The sequence below is a fragment of the Pithys albifrons genome, chromosome 7, assembly GCF_047495875.1.
Source record: "Pithys albifrons albifrons isolate INPA30051 chromosome 7, PitAlb_v1, whole genome shotgun sequence".
Lineage (NCBI taxonomy): Eukaryota > Metazoa > Chordata > Aves > Passeriformes > Thamnophilidae > Pithys > Pithys albifrons.
Window position 1 is genome coordinate 53,181,792 of NC_092464.1, and position 18,976 is coordinate 53,200,767.

At 47.0% G+C, this 18,976-nt stretch overlaps 1 protein-coding gene across 7 annotated transcripts in view; it reads right to left on the reverse strand.

Annotated features, from left to right (window-relative positions):
- COA1 (cytochrome c oxidase assembly factor 1) overlaps nucleotides 1-18,976 on the reverse strand; it is a 57,234-nt gene continuing 38,258 nt past the window's right edge. For 5 of the 7 annotated variants that reach the window (XM_071559601.1, XM_071559602.1, XM_071559605.1 and 2 more), the window contains 4 exons: nucleotides 9,086-9,188; nucleotides 5,527-5,678; nucleotides 3,575-3,651; nucleotides 1-338 (listed from right to left, as the gene is read on the reverse strand). In XM_071559601.1, the coding sequence (XP_071415702.1) occupies nucleotides 242-338; nucleotides 3,575-3,651; nucleotides 5,527-5,678; nucleotides 9,086-9,179 (420 nt within the window). In that variant the 5' untranslated portion in view covers nucleotides 9,180-9,188 and the 3' untranslated portion in view covers nucleotides 1-241. Of the gene's footprint in view, nucleotides 339-3,574; nucleotides 3,652-5,526; nucleotides 5,679-9,085; nucleotides 9,189-9,328; nucleotides 9,408-12,631; nucleotides 12,773-18,976 lie in introns of those variants that run through there. The other 2 variants (XM_071559607.1, XM_071559606.1) reach the window with 2 other exon arrangements.

The following is an 18,976-nucleotide window of genomic DNA, read 5'->3' on the forward strand; positions in this document are numbered from 1 at the left end:
AACAGCAAGTCCTTTGCAAGGTGTTTATTTTAGGCTTCCGTTGGAAAAAAAACCAGCAAAACAAAGAAACTACAATTACAACAATGACGAGGTCAATCTTGGAGAGAAAATTGTATTGAGAGCACCCACTTAAGTGAAGCTGTCACTTGTGACGCCGGTACATTCACGGACACAGCAGGATGCGATCGATTAATGGCTCCTTTGGCTCAGTGGGAGGTGGAGAAGCACCTGGCTCTGATTTTTAGCCTTCTTGCACACCAGTGCTTTCCACCGGGGACTGGTACACTGGGATGTTCTGCCCATCCCGCAGCTTCAAGGTGACATCCTGAAGGCACCAGCTGACACAAACCAAAGGAGATTTTTAACTTGTATCTATCGCTTTTAATATAGTAGTAAAGTCCGTGTAGAAACAGCTGACACAGAAAAACAAATCGTTCCACACATTCATTGCTGTTTTAGAATTCTCTCAAGTGTTTTAAAGCTTGGGGTTTGAGTGCCAGCTTCTGAAAGCTGTTCTCCCTAATAGCATAGCACAGCCCAAATTTAAAGGTCTGGGATGCCTGTTCTTATTTGCTGTAACTCAAATAAAATCCTGCCAGCTCCTCTTAGATAGGACATTCTTCCCCCCAACCCGGTGCCTTTTTTCCCCCTCTCCATCCTGCGGGTGCATTCCTTGCTCCGCTCCTCTCCGGCCTTGGAGCCAGACGGTGTTGCTAAGGAATTATCCTGGCTTGGAGGAGTTTGAACACTGTGTGATCACTCAATGTGACTGCTGAAACCCTGACAGGGTACGACAGTGGTTACTCAAAGAAGGAAAATTGCATTTGTTGGAGACTGAGGGGGAGTCTTTTCCTTCCTTTAAGCTCTGCTGCAAACCCACTTCTGAGAGACTGCTCATGCTGCTTTTTCAGCTGGAAAGGACTATTATTTTAGGGTACTAAACCAGGGTTTTTTCCAAAGCTCTGCTTTTGCTGGAGTCACTGCTGAGTACATACAATTAGATAATTAGGCTGCCGCACCTCTTCAGTTAATGGTTCTGCAGCAGGGCTCTGCAACCAGCCCTCTGCTTCCACCCCCGGCCCAGGAGGAGCAGCTTCCTCCTCTGTACCAGGGTTTGAAGGAGGAGCTGCTCCCTCCCCACAGTGTGGCCTGGGCTCTCAGCCCTTCCCTCTGTTCACTCTGGGGCAGAAAAATGTCCTTTTGCATCTTAGCATGGCCAGCAGGCCCAAGGCAGTGACCCTTCCCCTGGACTCTACCTTGGGGAGGCCACACCTTGAGTGTTGTGTTCAGTTCTGGGCCCCTCAGTTCAGGAAAGAGATTGAGGAGCTGGAGCGGGGCCAGAGAAGAGCAACGAGGCTGGAGAAGGGACTGGAGCACAAGTGCTGTGGGGAGAGGCTGAGGGAGCTGGGGGTGTTCAGCCTGGAGAAGAGGAGGCTCAGAGGTGACCTCAGCACTGTCTAGAACTGCCTGAAGGCAAGTTCTGGCCAGGTGGGGGTTGGTCTCTTCTCCCAGGCACTCAGCAATAGGACAAGGGGGCACAGGCTCAAGCTCTGCCAGGGGAAATTGAAGTTGGAGAGCAGAAAAAAATTCTTTGCAGAGAGAGTGCTCAGGAACTGGAATGGGCTGCACAGAGAGGGGGTGGATTCCCCATCCCTGGAGGTTTTTAAAGTGAGTTTGGCCGTGGCACTGAGTGCCATGATCTGGTAAAGGGACTGGAGTTGGACCAAGGGTTGAACTTGATGATTTCAGAGGTCTTTTCCAACCCAATCCATTCTATGATCACTGGTGCCCTGGCTGCCCTTGCCTTTGGACACCCTCCCACCCCACTCCACTGCCTGAGCCTGAGTGAATGCCTCTTCCTCCTGGTCCAAAAGAGCTCAGGGACTCCAAGTTTCCCCTTTCTTTCAGTTGACTTCTCCTTTATAAACAAATAAACCACTCTGGACAGATTGCACACTCAGAGCCAGTTCTGTGGTTTAGGAGCTTCAACTCCCCCTGCACAGAGCACTCAGCTCCTGCTGTCCTGTGGCTTTGTCCATATGGGTCTGGCTGCCTCCCCAGCCTCCACTGGAAAAGCACAAAGCTGTGGAGTCCCAGCAGGATGGGCTGCTCACATGTGTGTTGTTCCCACCCACTGCACTGCAGGGTGCAAGGACACCAAGCCCTGCCTTAGCCCCACCTGAAGCTGCACACAGGTTGAGTCTGACAGATTACCTGCCACAAATCCTTTTACAAGAAAATGTGGCTCCGTTTTTTAGGTATTTTGTTTGGTTGGTTGTGGTATTTTAATCTTAAGTTTGTAGAAATGCATGGAGAGCTCACTTGGAAACAAAACTCTGAGATATGTGTGCACTAATGTAGGTTCAACATCTCTTGCAATGTTCAGTTATACTCACAGGAACTGTGAACAGGGAATAACAGGGAATTGGTGTTTCCCTATGTCTGTAAGGGGCTAAGGAGCAGTGAGGAACTCAGAGCTCAGCACCAGGGAAGTGATCTGTGCAAGAAAGTTGGCTGGGGACCTCTGGGGCTCTCTCTGGTCACCAGGGAGGAGGCCAGGCCTGGTACTGAGTTTCTCAAGTCCCAGCCTAGTGCCTTCCTTGCGTCATTTTATACCTTACTTCCTGTACTTACTCAGAGGAGAAATCCTGTAAGTCATGCACATCTTATTATGAAAAGAAAATATTACCATATGGCTGGTGGCAGCTGAGTACAAGTTTTGTAGCTTTTGGTTTCTACACAGAGCTAACAGAAGTACCTAATGAGATTTGCATCTAATAAAACTTACTCTTTTGCAGTGGAAGAGGGACTTTGAATTCACATAGCAATTCTTTGACCAGTTCTAGAAACCAGTTCACCCTTTGACAAAGGAGGTTTTTCAGGCTCCAGTTCTACAAAACTGTCAAGTCACTTATATTCAATATGGAATCACAACATCCTTCTACTATAGTATTATCTCTTCTAGAACTTTTTTTTAACCATAAGGACCTTATTTATGAAAAAAAACCAAAAACCTGCATTTTTAGCTTATCCGGCACAACTCCAGCATAATGTGTGATTCCCCTGCTCCAGGAATAGAGTTAGTTAGGGCTGCTCTGGGGCTGGAGTCTGGTCAGTTGGGGCTGGAGTCTGGTCAGTTGGGGCTGGAGTCTGGTCAGTTGGGGCTGGAGTCTGGTCAGTTGGGGCTGCTCCAGGGCTGGAGTTAGGACTGCTGTTCAAGAGTCTCTGTACCTCTGTGGGGAGGAGGGTGGGAGGGGACAATGCCTTGCTTTGGCTCACTGTATCTGTATGTGTATTTGTGTGTGTATCAAGATACAGTTTGCAGCACACACTTAGCACAAATGAATGGCTTGCATTGCTCTTCTGTTGGCACTCAGGTTAATTCAATATATTTCTCAACTAATTTACATTTTTGCCATAATGATGGTAATGACCTTTCACAAGCCCTTCAGATGGGAGTTTCTTCTTGCTCTGTGTGTCTGATCCCTCCCCACGGGTGACTAAAGCAAATATCCTGCCCTGCTCTCTTCTCCTCCCACTCCTCTCCCTGTCTCAATTCCCTCCCCTTTCTCACCACTGCCGGGCGTGGTCCATCTCCGAGCTAATGCAGAGGTATCCTGACGACTTTGTCCCAGACACTGGTAACTTTATCTGCAAATGCAACAGCAAAAATGACATTTACTCCTTCTGCAGTCAAAGACCTAACACCTTTTTACCTTAAACTCCCGTTACTTTCTTCACTGTATTTTAGAGTTTGCCTAAGCTATTCTAACAGCAAACACGTGTGTGGCTACAGGAGTGTGTCTGTTCTGCTGTGCATTAATATCTCTCTGCTGGAACAATGTACTGTGCTACAGCTGCAACCCCCAGGGAAAACCACTTCTCTCTGAAATAATTATGAGCAAACACCTTTCCTTACCAGAATGCTTGGTCATCCAGGGGTGACCTGCACTGTTAGAGCTTCTCATAACCATAACAAGCTGAGATCCTCTGCAGATCAGGCCCTTAACACACACCGAGGCAATGAGATGTTTAGTGGTTATTTTATCTTTTTTCTGGTGTCACAAATTCAGTCAGTTGTTTACCAAAGAAAGCTGGAGCTGCAGTGGTGACTGTGGCCAGTTGCACTTGGTCTAATGTCTGAATAAAAGAAATATGTTTCAGGTGTAGCATTTGCTGGTGGTGTTACAACCATAAAGAGAAAATGCCAGCTGTTCTCCAACAGACCCAGGAGCTGGGAATGTTGTGGAGTCAGTAAATTGCCTTATGATATAATGATGATTAACCAGTTTATTTCATGAGAACAGGAATACTTAGGAGCATGAAAAAGTGGAGAAGAAAGTTGGTGGTTTGTGTCTTGGGTGAGGCTGGTAGAAGGCAGGGTTTGGCTTCACCCTGAGTCACCCCAGAGACCAGCATTCTTGAGCAGTGACATAGGAAAACACCAGTGGGAAAGGTTCTTCCTTTCAGTCAGCATAAGGGATTGTGTGGAGGTTTGCACATTTTTTACCTTAGATATGTTTCCTGGTAGAATCTATAAAACCTGGGAAACATTTTGGCATAGGGTATCATGTGAGCACAGCCTGGCTGGAGTGAAATGGAAAGGAATTTTATGTGAGTTGGTTAAAGGTTGTTGTACTTTGTTTGTTTTTTTTTTTATCTTGTCTTGATAGTCCCTCTCCTTCATTGTACCATCTGACCCACTCCTTAATGCCCTTGCTTGGTCCCCAGAATTCAGAACTACTCAACAGGAAGATCAGAATTATTCCAATATGATGAGTCACCCCAGTGAAGGACCTGCAGAGTCAATAGGGCCATTTTGTGCCACCAACAAAACAAGGGAAGGGCAGCCAGTCCTAGATCAAGGGGTAAAAGCTGATGGAAAGTCCTCTTTGGGTAGCAATGCCAAGTGGAGGTGGACTTGTATTTCCAAGGTTTGCTTGGGCCCAGCCCTGGGCTGACAGAAGGCAGTCTTGTGCAACACTTCAGCACCCAGTGCAACATTTTCCAGTCCCTGCATAACCCACCCACTCACTCCCAGGCTGGGCAGCTGTTCTCCATGACACAAACTTCCAGGTGCCTTTAAAAACCACACCACTTGTGCTGTACCACAGCATAGAGCCTAAGTGGCTGTAAAACTATTCCAACCAAAGCTTTAAAAACCAGCATGGGACGTATCTGGAGGTGGGGAAGGGAGGCAGGTGCTGTTTTAAAGCTGGATCTGAAAATGACTTTGTGGCTTACAGTGGCAGGAGGGTGATCAGCTGGTTTGAGAGGTCCCTTGGCATTCTGTGATGTGCCCATACAGCACAACACAAATGAGCTGCTCTTGCTGTCTGTAGTCCAGCAGATTTATGCTCTGGAAATCCATTCCTCTTCCAAATCAACGGCTCTCCCATCCTACTGCCTTCCAGTGTCCTTCAGATGACTTGTGAGCTGCTGCTCAGGTCACCCAATCCCCTGGCTGATCTCTTGTCCCCTGGCAGGCTGGGAAGCCCCTGTGTGGCACCCCCTGCCCAGCATTACCTCTGCCCTCTCTGTGTCCACACGATTGCTCCCATCTGTCAGTCGGATGTTGTGCACCTTCAGAGGGGGAGCCCCCAGGGCTTCCAGGGCAGCAGGGTGGCTGTTCAGCTGCTCCAAAGCTTGCTGGTAGTACTGGGTCCTGGCAAAGCTTTCTAGGTGAGAGAAACAGGGTAATGAGGAGACTGTTCACTTAATTTTTTTTTTTTTTAGCTTATGTTTTGGGTTTTTCTCCAGACTACCACACCCTCCTTGCAACCCAGTCCAAAACTATTAATTAAGAGAAATTTGGCTAAAAGGGGAAACACACCCTTACATCAGAGAAGCAAATGTTATTCAGCTCATTTAAGTGAAGAGGGCTCTAAACATAGCCTGTTCCATACTGATATACAGTTCAGCTTTTGGCTGTGTCTCCCCACTTTTCATGTGTTTGTGGGTTATCTAAAAGGAATAAAATAGAGGGGGAGGGGGGGAAAGGCACAAGAATGAATATCTGAAATATTTCAATGGTAATTCAACTTACTGGTTTTTTTTAATAGGATGTACATAAAATACTTTAAGAATGGAGAATATTTTGCAGACATTGATGTGAGACAGGAACAGCTGCTGCTGTGGAACTCTTGCTGTGGTCTTGACACAACTTTCCAAGTGGCAGCCATGAAGCTATGACTCTGCTGACAGATGCATTAAAAGGGAGGCACAAAGAAGCACCACAAGAGTAGTTACTGATCAAGCAGCCACGGCAGCACAGTAGATGATGCTGCACAGTTGGCATATGGAGGCCAGTTGTGGTAAACTGCTATTTATCAATATCTGGGTGCTGTGTATAGCTGTGAAATACTGTACTGGAGTGGCCAGTGCACAGTGCAGAACTGAGAGGCTGGAAACATGCTGACCCTCCTTATGGAGGCAGAGATTTGCTTGTTAACAGGTTTAAGGCTTACTTGCTGGGATTTTTAGGTGTATTTCACACCAGTGTAATTTCACTCCCTTGACATCAAGAATGGCAGAGTTAAGCCAGGAGTGTGCATTTGTGAAAATCCTACTCTGGCAGCTTTGCCCTTGCCTTTCAAAGAGTCTAGAACAAGGTGTAAGGTTTGTTTCCTAGTCTCCTGCCTGTCAGTATTAATCTTGGAGCATGAGGCGGAAGGATGCTGTGCCCTCTCCCTAATTAGGGGCATCCCCTGTGAGCAGTCAGCATCCAGTTGGCATAGAAACAGCTTTGCCAGGCTGCAGCCTGAGCTGGTTCTCCCCTGGACCATCCTCAGAAGCTCCAGCCAAAGGACTTGCAGCATGCCAGCCCTTTAGTGCCTACAGGCCATGGCAAACAGCCATGTTAACAGACCATGTTAAAAATACGCTGTGTCCATCCTGCAGCTTGGAGAGGAAATGGGTTCCAGTTTCCTGGTGCTCCTTCTCAGCTGTGCCTTGTTAGCACCTCATGCATTAGACATAAAATAGCACACACCTTTTGGCAGGAAAGCTGAAGGGATGCTGGGGTAGGCTGAGCAGGATGCTTCCATGAGAGGGGTGTGGAGGTGATGGGAGTGAGTAGAAACAGGATTACCTGAGTGTTTGCACAAGCTTGCACAGAGACCACATGCTCACAAACTTCCCTTCAGCCCAAAGGAAGGGAAGCAACCCTCCCTCCCTGCTGCCACCTCTGTGGAAGCCGCTTGCTCCTCACAGATCCAAGCATGGAGCAAGTCCAGAGAAGAGCAACAAGGCTGGTGAAGGGACTGGAGCACAAGTGCTGTGGGGAGAGGCTGAGGGAGCTGGGGGTGTTTAGCCTGGAGAAGAGGAGGCTCAGGGGAGACCTTATCACTCTCTACAACTACTTGAAAGGATGTTCTAGCCAGGTGGGGGTTGGTCTCTTCTCCCAGGCAACCAACAGTAGGACAAGAGGGCAGGGGCTCAAGCTCTGCCAGGGGAGGTTTAGGTTGGATACAGGAAGAAATTCTTTACAGAGAGAGTGCTCAGGCATTGGAATGGCCTGCCCAGGGAGGTGGTGGATTCTATGACCCTGAGGTGTTTAAGATGAGCATGGATGTGGCACTGAGTGCCATGATCTGGTAATCAAAGTGGGGTTGGATTAAGGTTTAGACTTGATGATCTCAGAGGTCTCTTCCAACACAACTGATTCTGTGGTCCAGTTCAGTGCACTGTGCAGAAGAAACTGGGATAGCCCTGGGCGTGGGCCAAGAAAGGAAGGTTCTCAGTGTGGCTTCTGTGTCAGCTAGAGGAAGACACACTGGGCAGCAGAAAGTATCTTAGCAGCAGCCTGGATGGCTTGGCACTGAGTTATCAGGCAGCTACTCGGTGGCCACCGAGGTTGCAGCAGAGGCAGAATTAGCCATGGTGTTGTGCCACTTGATTGCACAGCTAAGTGATGTGGGGAATGAGCCATCTTGACCTGCGTGTAGTACAGGGGGTGACTTCTCCATGAGACTCCTAGATAACACTGCTGAAGCTGAAAATTAAAAGATGTTAATGTCCTTGTTAAAGCCAGATTCAGAATTTTAAAGCATAAGGATCATATTTCTGTCATGTGCTCCAGAGCTTGAGGGCATGAGCTGCCTAAAATGAAATCCTGCTTTCCAGCCTTGTCTGATTTGTTATTAATATGTGTAAAATGAAGGGGAGGTTTCAGAGCTTATCTGAAGGCTTGAGAAACAGGCTCAGCTACACTTTTCTGGCAGCATCCTGTGATATAAGGGGAGGTGAAAAGCAATAGCCTTTGATAGCACCAGCAAGGGGAAGGCAGAGGGCCAAGAGGCCTTTAGCAGCCCCTGCAGAGAGGCAAAGCCTGTTTCTGCTGATGCTAAATATCTAGAAGCTGTTTTAAAAAAGGGAAATATCTATCATTTGGACTAAGAATTTGGATTCTTGGCCAAAGAGAGATGTCTCTAAACAGCAACATCACCTGTCTAGCTCTACTCTCCTTGCCCTGGTCTTCTCAGTGCTGACTGCTCTTATCTGTCCCTCATTCAGGAGAAACTAATGATGCCTTAGCAATTCACAGATGCATTGTGTTTAAGGAGTAGGACCATGCTGAGATTTACAGATAAAACTGCTAGACAGTAATACCTTTTTGAAGATGGCCCTCTTTCACTGCCCAGTTATAAAATCTCAGTTAAGAAATGAAACCTGTATTACTGCCTGAGCTTTCATATGGCCTTTCCACTCAGGAAACAATCACAGACTATTCTGAGTTGGAAGGGACCCACAAGGATCATCGAGTCCAACTCTTGAATCAATGGCCCACACAGCAGATTGAACCCATGATCTTGGCATTATTACAACCAAGTTTTAAACCCCCCAAAACGAGACTTTCTTCTGACTCCAACAGCCTGCTCTCTATGCAATATCCACCTCTGGAAACACAGGCAGCAGCACTTGGGAGAGCCAAAGCCCTGGGGACAAACAGAGCCCACAGGCTCAGCCACACTTCCCTTAACTTCATCTGCTTTTCATGTCTTGCATGCTGCTGTTTTTCCCCACTGCACAAAAGCCAGTGAAAGGGGTAGAGGACAAATAGGTTGCCAACAGCACCAAGACTTACTTTGCATAAGGTTATACATCACGATGCATCCCCCACCACTGAACAGTCCCATGAAAACAGCCATTTGCTGCAGTTTTTTTAGAGAAGCTGGCATTTTTCCTCCCTGAAAAGAAAAAGGAAGACATTTATTGTAAAAGAGGAAAGCCAAAGGGTTACTTCTCCCCCTCCTCCTCTTTTCCTTAAAGCCCTTTCCACTGAATGCAAGAGCAGTGCAAAGGCACTGGGTTCTTGCTGGGGCCCCACCGTGTGCCCAGGAGGAAAAGGCTGGGGAGAACAGAGGGAACGGGGAGCCCAGCTGGATTCAATGTGTTTGTTCAACTTCTTTCAGATGCCACCACTTCGCTAATTGCCGAGAGGGCGATGACCCCCCGGTGTGCCTGGGTGCCCGTACACTGTGAGCATTCAGGCTCTGGGGCTCCTTTCTCTCGAGTAAACCCTCTGAAGTAAACACAGGGATGGATTTGGCCCGGGGTGGTGAGGGACAGAGCCAAGCCAGTGCTGTGCCAGCGAAGATAATGGAGCTGGGGTGTGTGTATTCTGCTGGGCCATTTTTTTCCCAAGCTGTGGATAAATAGGAAGGCTCTTGCAAGCTATTTTTCTTCCTTCCTGCACCCCCCACCCCCACCCCCAGCCCAGACTTGCCCTGTTAATGAGTCACAATTTTGGCATTTGAATGTATGACCCAGCAGAATAAGAAACACCTCTGAGAAAGTCAACCTACTGAACACTTCCACAGTTGAGGTAAAGGGGGGACTGTGTGGCCTGCAGAGCCTGAGCCAATGCTCCTGCCCACAGCAGGTTAGTGGGAGTCAGGCAGAGTTGTCATCATGTTGCTTCAGGCTGTGGCACGATGGGACTCGAACAAGCAACTGAGTATCAGCTTGTGCTCCTGATTCTCTTGCAGCTGGGATGGGAGGGAGGAATGGTTTTGACAACTTAAAAAAACCCACATTAGTAAAATGCTGCTTTTTTCAATAGGCATGTAGAAAAAATGAGTCACTGGGGGAGCTGTTTAGAATCATAGAATCAATTGGGTTGGAAAAGACCTCCCAGATCATCAAGTCCAATCCTTGGTCCAACTCCAGTCCCTTTACCAGATCATGGCACTCAGTGCCACAGCCAGTCTCATCTTCAAAACCTCCAGGGATGGGGAATCCACCCCCTCTGGGCAGCCCATTCCAATGCCTGAGCACTCTCTGCAAAGAATTTTTTTCTGCTCTCCAACTTCAATTTCCCCTGGCAGAGCTTGAGCCCGTGCCCCCTTGTCCTATTGCTGAGTGCCTGGGAGAAGAGAATGGGATTTCTAATCCCAAATACTTGTCACACGATGGTGTGACTAAAGTGTTACACTCAGTGAGAGGTGGTTAATAAACGAAGGCCCAAACCAGCCATAGCAACATGACCTGGGTAAGGCTGTTTGAGTCCTGCTGTGAAAACTACCTCTAGCATCCCTCAGGCATGTGTTAGTCAGGTATGGTTCAGTTGACAACCACAGTTTAGAGAGGGTGGAGAGGCAAACATCAGGACTTCTTGCATCGTGGCTGGGTCAGGGTGACACAGGCAGCCTCCCTCTGCTTGCCACCCTGCTGGCATGTCCACGTGCTGTCCTTGATGCTCCAGCCTAAGGGAAACTGAGTGCAACACATGTATAAATTTCATCTACTGCCCTGTCGGCACTAGTATTTAACTATAAAGCCTGCTATTCCTCAGGTCAATGCTTTCCTTGTTAACTAGTTCCCTTGACTTTTAAGAATTCTTACCAACTTAAGTTTACTGTTTAATTTACTTCAGATTTGTGGATGGCGAGTAGTGGTAGTGACCCAGAGAGACATGTGGGTGTTACATCTATTTTATGCCCCAAATTGCACCATTGGTACAGCCCTCTACCTCCTGATCTGTTTCTCTGTCAGGTTTTCTTCTTAGCTTCCCCCAGGAAGTTGAGGGGCATGAGAAGTTACAGCAGAGGAAATGTAAGTGTGGTTTTACAGAGAAACAACAGTAGTCATTTCACAAGGCCAGAGAGAGATTTCTGCTTGTATGCTTGTGCTTGCAACTTTCCTTAAATCCCTGCAGAATCTGATTAGTAACCAAGTTTCTTCTAAGATTCATCTGGTCAGGAGAAGGCTCTGACACCAACTCCACATAACAGGGATGGGGGGGGGAAAAAAACCTCGTGGTAAGTCTGGAGGGAGGATCAGATAGAACAGGTTGTGACCTGCGGCATTTGTTTTTGTCCCTTCCAAAGTTGTGGCCAGGCAAAATTTGCTTTTTGTGATGAAACTCGGAGTAATTGAATGCAAATGTCTGGGGGTGGTGGTGCTGCTGGCAGATTGCTGAGTAAGAGTGGGAAGACATGGAGCTCTTGCACCAGCGAGGAGGTTTTGACTGAGGCTCGGGGGACCTGCCTGGTAAACAGCGGAAATTTGAGGCTCTGCAACTCGCTGTCAGTGGGTTTGAGGTTAGTCGGGTCTCACGGTCTGCTCGCACCCAGACTGGGGGCAGGGATGGAAAGGAAGGGGAGTCTCGTGCTCACACACAGTCCCACAGCACCTCTGCCCCCATCTGAGGAATGGTGATCCTGTGGAGCACCTGGCCTGGCTGCTCCTGATGTGCTGCCCCTGCCCACAGACATTGTCTGGTGCTGGCCCTGGTGAGGCAGAAATGTGGAGGACTGAGGTGTGCCCAAGGTCCTCGCTGTGGTAACAGGGGGAACATCCCCATTGCTTGTTTTTGGTCACAGTGGGAAGCCCCTGGGCTGGACCATCCCATCCCCTGGGCAGACCTTGATGCTCTCCTCCCATTTGTTTCTCTGCTGTTTTCCCAAGCCAGTCCTATGACAGCAAAGTATGGGAAGAGGTTCAGAGCTCTGTGTTTTAACAAGCCCCTCAAGACTTTGCAAACCTTTGCATTGATCCCGCTATTCCCTGTCACTTTTCAAAACCAAGGACAGAAATGTCCTGGGAGCCCAGTGCTCCCCTCACAGGGGGGCTGCTGCTTCTCTTCTCTGCCATCCTGGTCCCTTGTGGAATGGATGCTTGGACATTGCATCCTTGAGTGCCCTTTAGCAGGCAGAATGGTGACAGTGGAGATACTAATGGTGTCAGCTTGTGGAAGACCAAAGGGTAGTAAGGATCTGTTGTCTGCAAAGACTCGCCACTGGGATTTCTGTCCTATGGCCAGCTGTGTTTGCTGCTCTGCTGAAGTGCCATGGAGCTGGTTTGCTGGGGAAGGGAAGCAAGGACATGCCTCCTGTCCTGAGCCTTTCTCAAAATTGCTTGCAGCTTGCAAAGTGTAGAGGCTCCCAAAGGGAAGGATTAAATCCCCTCAACTTCATTCACCACAAAGTGAGTAACTGTAGGACAAAGCATTTGGGAGCATCTTATAGATACAAGAGGCAACTGCCTCCTAAGGAGGGAAGCTCACGTTGCTATCTGTGATGGAGATCTCCCCTCAGAACCTGTTATACCACTAAAAAGTATGCAAGTCAATGAGAGGAAAAAGATGTCTTCACAACCAGTAATTAGAAGAGCAGGGTTTCCAAGCTACCTTGTTCTGCAGACACCTTTTCCTCCCCGTTATTTGCAGTGGTGAGAAAGATTAACTGGAGATCAGCACACACAAAAACATTGAACTTACAGCTACCAAAAGAAGAGAAAATCATTATAAGTAGTAGTCTCCAAAAATAACTGTTAAAGAGCAGAGCATCCTAGTAACATAAGGTTCACTTTCTGCCCTGAAAATAGCAAGATACAAAGGAGAAGGTAGTATTGAGGATTGATGCTGAAGCTAAGCAGGACTCAGGCAGTTAACAAGATTTAACAAACCCAGAGAGGTGGAAGACTCCCAGGGTCACATGTGAAATGGTGGCTTACTGCAACAATAGTCTGTTTTTAATTAGACTTTGTTTTCTCCACAGAGGAGCTTCTAAAAATAGGCTGGGCTGAAGAGAGTCTCCCTTATTTTGGCAAATTCAGATTTTCTCTTTGGTCTCTGAAATTTGGGTGGCAGAGGTTAGTCCAGGCACCTCCACCACAGGCAGGTAAGGGAATTTTCACCAAGCCTCAGACATGGATTTTATTTTCCTCCGAACTGAGCAAAGGAGTTAGGGCTGCAGGTTCTATGGGGGAGGCATTTTCTCCTCCTTCTCCTTGTCCTTCCCCTGGAGAGAGGATGATGACCCTCCCCAAGCTCCACCAGCACCTCCAGCTTCTGGGTCACATCACAGACCAAAGAGTAAGAAAAAAAAAAGACAGAAGCAATTGATGTGTGCTAACTCGGTGTGATCACTGCTGGTTAACTCAACCTGGGCCAGTTCCTCCCCACCTGGCCCAGACAATGCAGTGCCCAGGCAACCAAGGCAAGCAGCTGGCAGCCTTTAAACCCCCTTAAACCTTGAGGTGTTCACCTGACACACTAAATACAGGCGGTAAAAGACTACTTTTAAATCAAATGAAAATTTATCAATGGACCTGAGCACGTAACTTCAAAGCTGGAGCTGCTGCCTGACCCTTCTGCAGTGAAACCTTCCATTGGGTGGTGGGATTTGAATTGGCCCCAGGTCCAGTTTTTCTGCAAGCCACCCAGGAAGTCACAGGAGATGAGAGGAATGTCAGGCAAACCACACACAAGCACACGCTTGTATTTCACATTCTTGCTTTCCTGCCCATTCATTGATCTTGTAAGATCCATAAGACACCTGGGTGCAAGCCAATTTCTATACTAATAACATGCCAAGAGAACATTTTAGAGGCAGCTTCTTGCCACTCACTGTCTACAAAATACCTTCATCATTGGTACTGTCACCAAAACCAGGACAGTACAGCAGAAGTGTTTTGACAGGGTTTCAGCATACTGTTTTCCTCTTTTTTTTCACAGAAATAGTCTCAACATCCTATTTACCTCATTTCTGAGAAGTAGCAGCACAAATATTGCCCCCTGCCAGCATGTTAAGAAACACCAAAGACTTTGTGTGTATGAATCGCCTTCACCAAAACCTCAGAAACTTGCAGGGAAGAAGTTTTTTTTAATTCCCAGTCAAATCCAAAGTAGGAGTAATATTTTCTTTTTTCTTTTTCCCTTTCCCCTCCCTACCCCCTTCCTCAGTGCTGCTTCTTTAGATGTGCTGAAGATGCATATTTTGGCATTTAGGGAGGTAAAACCCCCTTTTAGCCAGCTTTGAAATGGTCCCTTCTGGGGGCTTTTGTGGATCAGTTCCTAGAAAAGTGTAGCTTACCCTGCTGTAAATGCTTTGAAAGAACCACTCTACACATGAGAAAAACTACTGTCAAGTCAAAAAACAGAGTGGAATGTATTTTCTCCCAGGCACTCAGCAACAGGACAAGGGGGCACGGGCTCAAGCTCTGCCAAGGGAAATTGAAGTTGGACATCAGAAAAAATTCTTTGCAGAGAGAGTGCTCAGGCATTGGAATGGGCTGCCCAGAGAGGGGGTGGATTCCCCATCCCTGGAGGTTTTGAAACTGAGATTGGCCGTGGCACTGAGTGCCATGATCTGGTAAAGGGACTGGAGTTGGACCAAGGGTTGGACTTGATGATCTTTGAGGTCTTTTCCAATCCAATCCATTCTATGATTCTGCCTTTGCTGCTAGCTAATTAATAAGGAAAGAGAGAGCATCAATAAAGTGATTAAGGACTCTAAATCTCATTCTTGAGTTGAACCACTTCTCCTGGGGCACATGCTACAAAGCAGGTGGCCTCCTGAGCTAGTACAAAGCCTGCCTGGTGCCCTCAGATATCTCAGTTTCATTTCATTTTTCTCCTCTCTTGAGCACTCTTATTTTCATGTTTCTGTGCTGCTTATAGAACAACATTTCCATTCTGCTGTCAGACTACTTCCCTTTGTGTTCTTAAGCAACATGGGCTCACCTGTGCTGCATTTCTCTTCCTCCTGCCCACCCACCTTCACCCCTCTGTGTGCCCTCTTGCCCTGCAGATTATTGCACCACCACCCCCAGTGCAGAGCAGGCAGGAGCAGCGAGGCCACCATTCCCATTGTCCAAGGAGCCTCCTCCTGCTGTCCCTCAATTTATCCCTCTGTGAAGTGGGGATTCCCTCTGCCTTCCTAACTGCAGGTTACGAGGGCAGGTGCCAAAACCCTTTATTGGTTCTCTAAGGTGGAAAGATGCCACAGCCCAGTCTGTTCAGCCTTTCTGAGGGCCATGCCCATGTGCCAGGCAGATCACCAATCTGCTCCAGATCACCCTACAAGACATCTCGAGCTGTCCCTACTTTGTACTGAAACACAAGGGATATCACAGAAACAAGGCATGACTAGGGCATGTTATTAGAGAATCAGGATAATTAGAGCTCCAGTGTGACCCATTTCTGCTGCTATTGGAGGATGTCATTAACATCCCTAATTGTGTGTTTCTGTAATTGGACACCATAGAGGGGGAAAGAAGGTGTGAATATTCACCTTTAGTATTTTAGAGGAGACACTGCAAAGGATTTAAGAGTAAGAATTCGTAAGTAGGGTAAATGGAAAAGTAGGGTAAATGGAAAAGTTGCATCCAAAGTGCAGGAAGAAAAGATCAGTGGTGTTTATGGTTTTAACAGCGAGGGGTTCACCTGAGAAAGCTCTGGGACAGCTTCTTGGCTTCCTTGCTGCTGGGAGTGAGGTCATGAGTGCTGATACCCGAGGTTCCAGAGCCCTGCTCTGTGCTGGACCCACACCAAGTGTCACAGCCCAGCTCCCAAACCAGCACATTAAAACAAAAGAAGCACATAGAGGAATAGCAAATATAGCCCTTTGACTGTCCCGTGCTGCCAGGAGGAGAAAGAACAGCACTCTGTGCTTGGCAGAAAGGGACTGTAAAGCCAGGGAGGTTTCTGCAGTGTGGTGTGTGTTTTCTGTGTGTAGTTTCCTAGAATGGGTTCACTGAACCTTCAAGGTACGGGAGCAGTGAAGAGTACAAAACAATTTCTCATGGAAAAACCAAAGAGTTTGCAATGCTTTCTATGAAGGGGTAACTACTCAGCCTTCTTGGCAGCTTGTGGGTATTTATCTATGTCCAATACATTCACTATGCCAAAGACACTGATAAAATCTCAAAGCAAAAACCAATAACCAGCTAGCTTTAAGTCAGCTTACTAAATCCTGAGACGTGGGAAAAAAATCCAGAAACACAGGGAGTCTGTGATAACTTTCTTGGCTCACAGGTCACACTTTACCTTGTGAAGAGAAAATGGTCACAAACATTCAGAGAAGCACTGCAGATATCGTTGGGCTAGGAACTGTATGTGGTCATGTTAAAAGTTAGGACCAGCCTGGAAGTTTGCAGTCTCTAATTCCAGTCCTGGTAAGGTTTATGTCTGTAGTCTTGCTAACTTCAATAATACGATGCACATGCAGGGAGTAGGCAGTGACCTAAAGGAGCTGAATGCCAGGGGAGGCAGTCACAGGGGAAAAATGTTTAAATCAGGAACACAGTGTAAATCATAAGATGTTTGCTCCCTTGTAATGTTTCTGCTTCCAGAAATGAGGGGGTAAAACATGTGAACTGTTCTGCTATGATCAGCATGGAGCCTGATTCACAAAGCTTTTGAAGTATCAGCAGAGCCATGAAAGTTTGCAGCCCTATGGCCAAAAACCTGGCTGGTCTTGTGCCTTTTATTATATCATATTATAGCAGTACATACTTTTGGCACTTCACAAACACCTTGCTCTTATCCATAACTTCCTATTGAAAACCAAAACTAAAGAAATGCTACACTAATTTCCCCCCAGATCCTCAGGTGTGGTAAGTTTATTTCAAGTGTCCCTCTTTATACCCTCTCAGAAGGGCCCCTCCTTCAGAAAAAGGACCCTACTCTTCTTCTGAAAGTCAAGTCCCTTTTAAATGTATCAGATCAACACTGAAAGCCTCAGGCTTTGAGGAAAACTAATTACTTTCCAACATCTTGGACATCTGGATCACTTCCAGAAGTTGCTCCTTGCCCATATGAGCAGAACTGGTTCACTATCAGCTAAATCTGTTAACACAAATTAGGATCTGGGGAAAAACTGACCTCAAAGACTTGTGACTCTTTAATAAGCATTAAGGACCAAAAACCAGCACAAGACCAACAGGGATTCTGACCTAGAAACATTCTATTTTCAGAAAGACAAAAAGGGGGAAAAAAAGTTATTATGGGAACCACCAAAAATAAAGAAAATAAGTTTGCACAGTACTTGAAGGTTTCTATTCAGATAAATCCAGCTTAAGTTTTGCACAGACAGAGGGTGTGAAAGGCCCAAGGAAGTGATGGAATCTGCCACGCTTCACGTGCAGCAGCTGGAGTCAGACCTGTGACTTGATCTGAGCAGTAGCTACTGATTTATCCACCCATCCTTGGGAAAAGATATGTTGGATGCTCACAAGACAGTTGCATGTGAATCAGACTCCCTGCCAAAAATGAGTCAGGGCAAGAGGAATTCCAGGAAACAGCTGATTTACAATCCATATTTTCCTCCTCAGAATACATGTGGGAAAAGATATGGAGAGGCTGAGGGAGCTGGGGGTGTTTAGCCTGGAGAAGAGGAGGCTCAGAGGTGACCTCAGCACTGTCTGGAACTGCCTGAAGGGAAGTTCTGGCCAGGTGGGGGTTGGTCTCTTCTCCCAGGCACTCAGCAATAGGACAAGGGGACACAGGCTCAAGCTCTGCCAGGGGAAATTTGAGTATGAGAAAAAAGTTCTTTCCAGAGAGTAATCAGGCATTGGAATGGGCTGCCCAGAGAGGGGGTGGATTCCCCATCCCTGGAGGTTTTTAAAGTGAGATTGGCTGTGGCACTGAGTGCCGTGATCTGGTAAAGGGACTGGAGTTGGACCAAGGGTTGGACTTGATGATCTGGGAGGTCTTTTCCAACCCAATCCATTCTATGATTCTATATGAGAAGAAAAAATATCTGTTTAATGCTTTAAATATTACTCACTAAACCTTTGGTCCTTGCATAGCTCCTGTTAGGGAACTCAGGTTTGTTTTATTCCTTTTGCAGAAAAACATGGAACAACTTCACAGGAAGCCTGTGACAGGTCAGACGTTTGGTTCTAAGAGACGTGGGCAGTGTCCCTGCCCAGAAACCATGCCCCCTTTTAGGCTAAAACATGCCAGCCTGGGCAGATTCAGCACAATTCCAGGGCTGTTTCCTACAATAAATCTAGCTTTAGGAACATGGGGACAAGCGTTGCCTATGGAGCTACAGCATATGGCTTTGTCCAACAAGGTGTGACAGCCCAAGAGCAGGACAAGAGCACAGACCACACCTCTATGTACTGCTGATGGGTAAGATTGTTCAAAACATTGTGTGCTTTGTGTGTGCTCAAGAGGCAATACTTTTACAGGATCACTGTTTTATAAAAGTGCTGGGATCTTGGAAAATTCAGTGTCTGCAGACACATCCTCACTAGTAGCTTTCAAACAGGGCTGCTAACAAAATACCTTATTGCTACTGTAATCTTGAGATACTTGTTTGTGGGGTTTGAGGATCAAATGCCGAATTGCCAAGGGCTCGGTAGGATGGGATTTGACAAATGTGGCACACATGAGACACACAGCTGTGCTGGGATCCATCAGAAAAGGAAACAGGACCAGTTAATTAGCAGGGAATCACTGCTGCTAATGATGCTGGTAGGGATCTGTGCCCACAGACTTCATAAACTGCAGGCTGGGGAGGAAATACTTTGCCTTTGACCACAACATACGCAATTTTCTGTTAGTTGATGTTTTGTTTCCCCATCACACCTTACTCAGTTCTCTTTTGGTGGGAATTGGAAGAGTGATGAAGAGATACCATCACTTTTATACAATGTTACTCCCAGGGACCTCTGCTCAGACAGAAAAAGTGCTTCCTTACTGTTTCTTCCAAATTATCCCTGAGTTTTGCAGTTCATATGA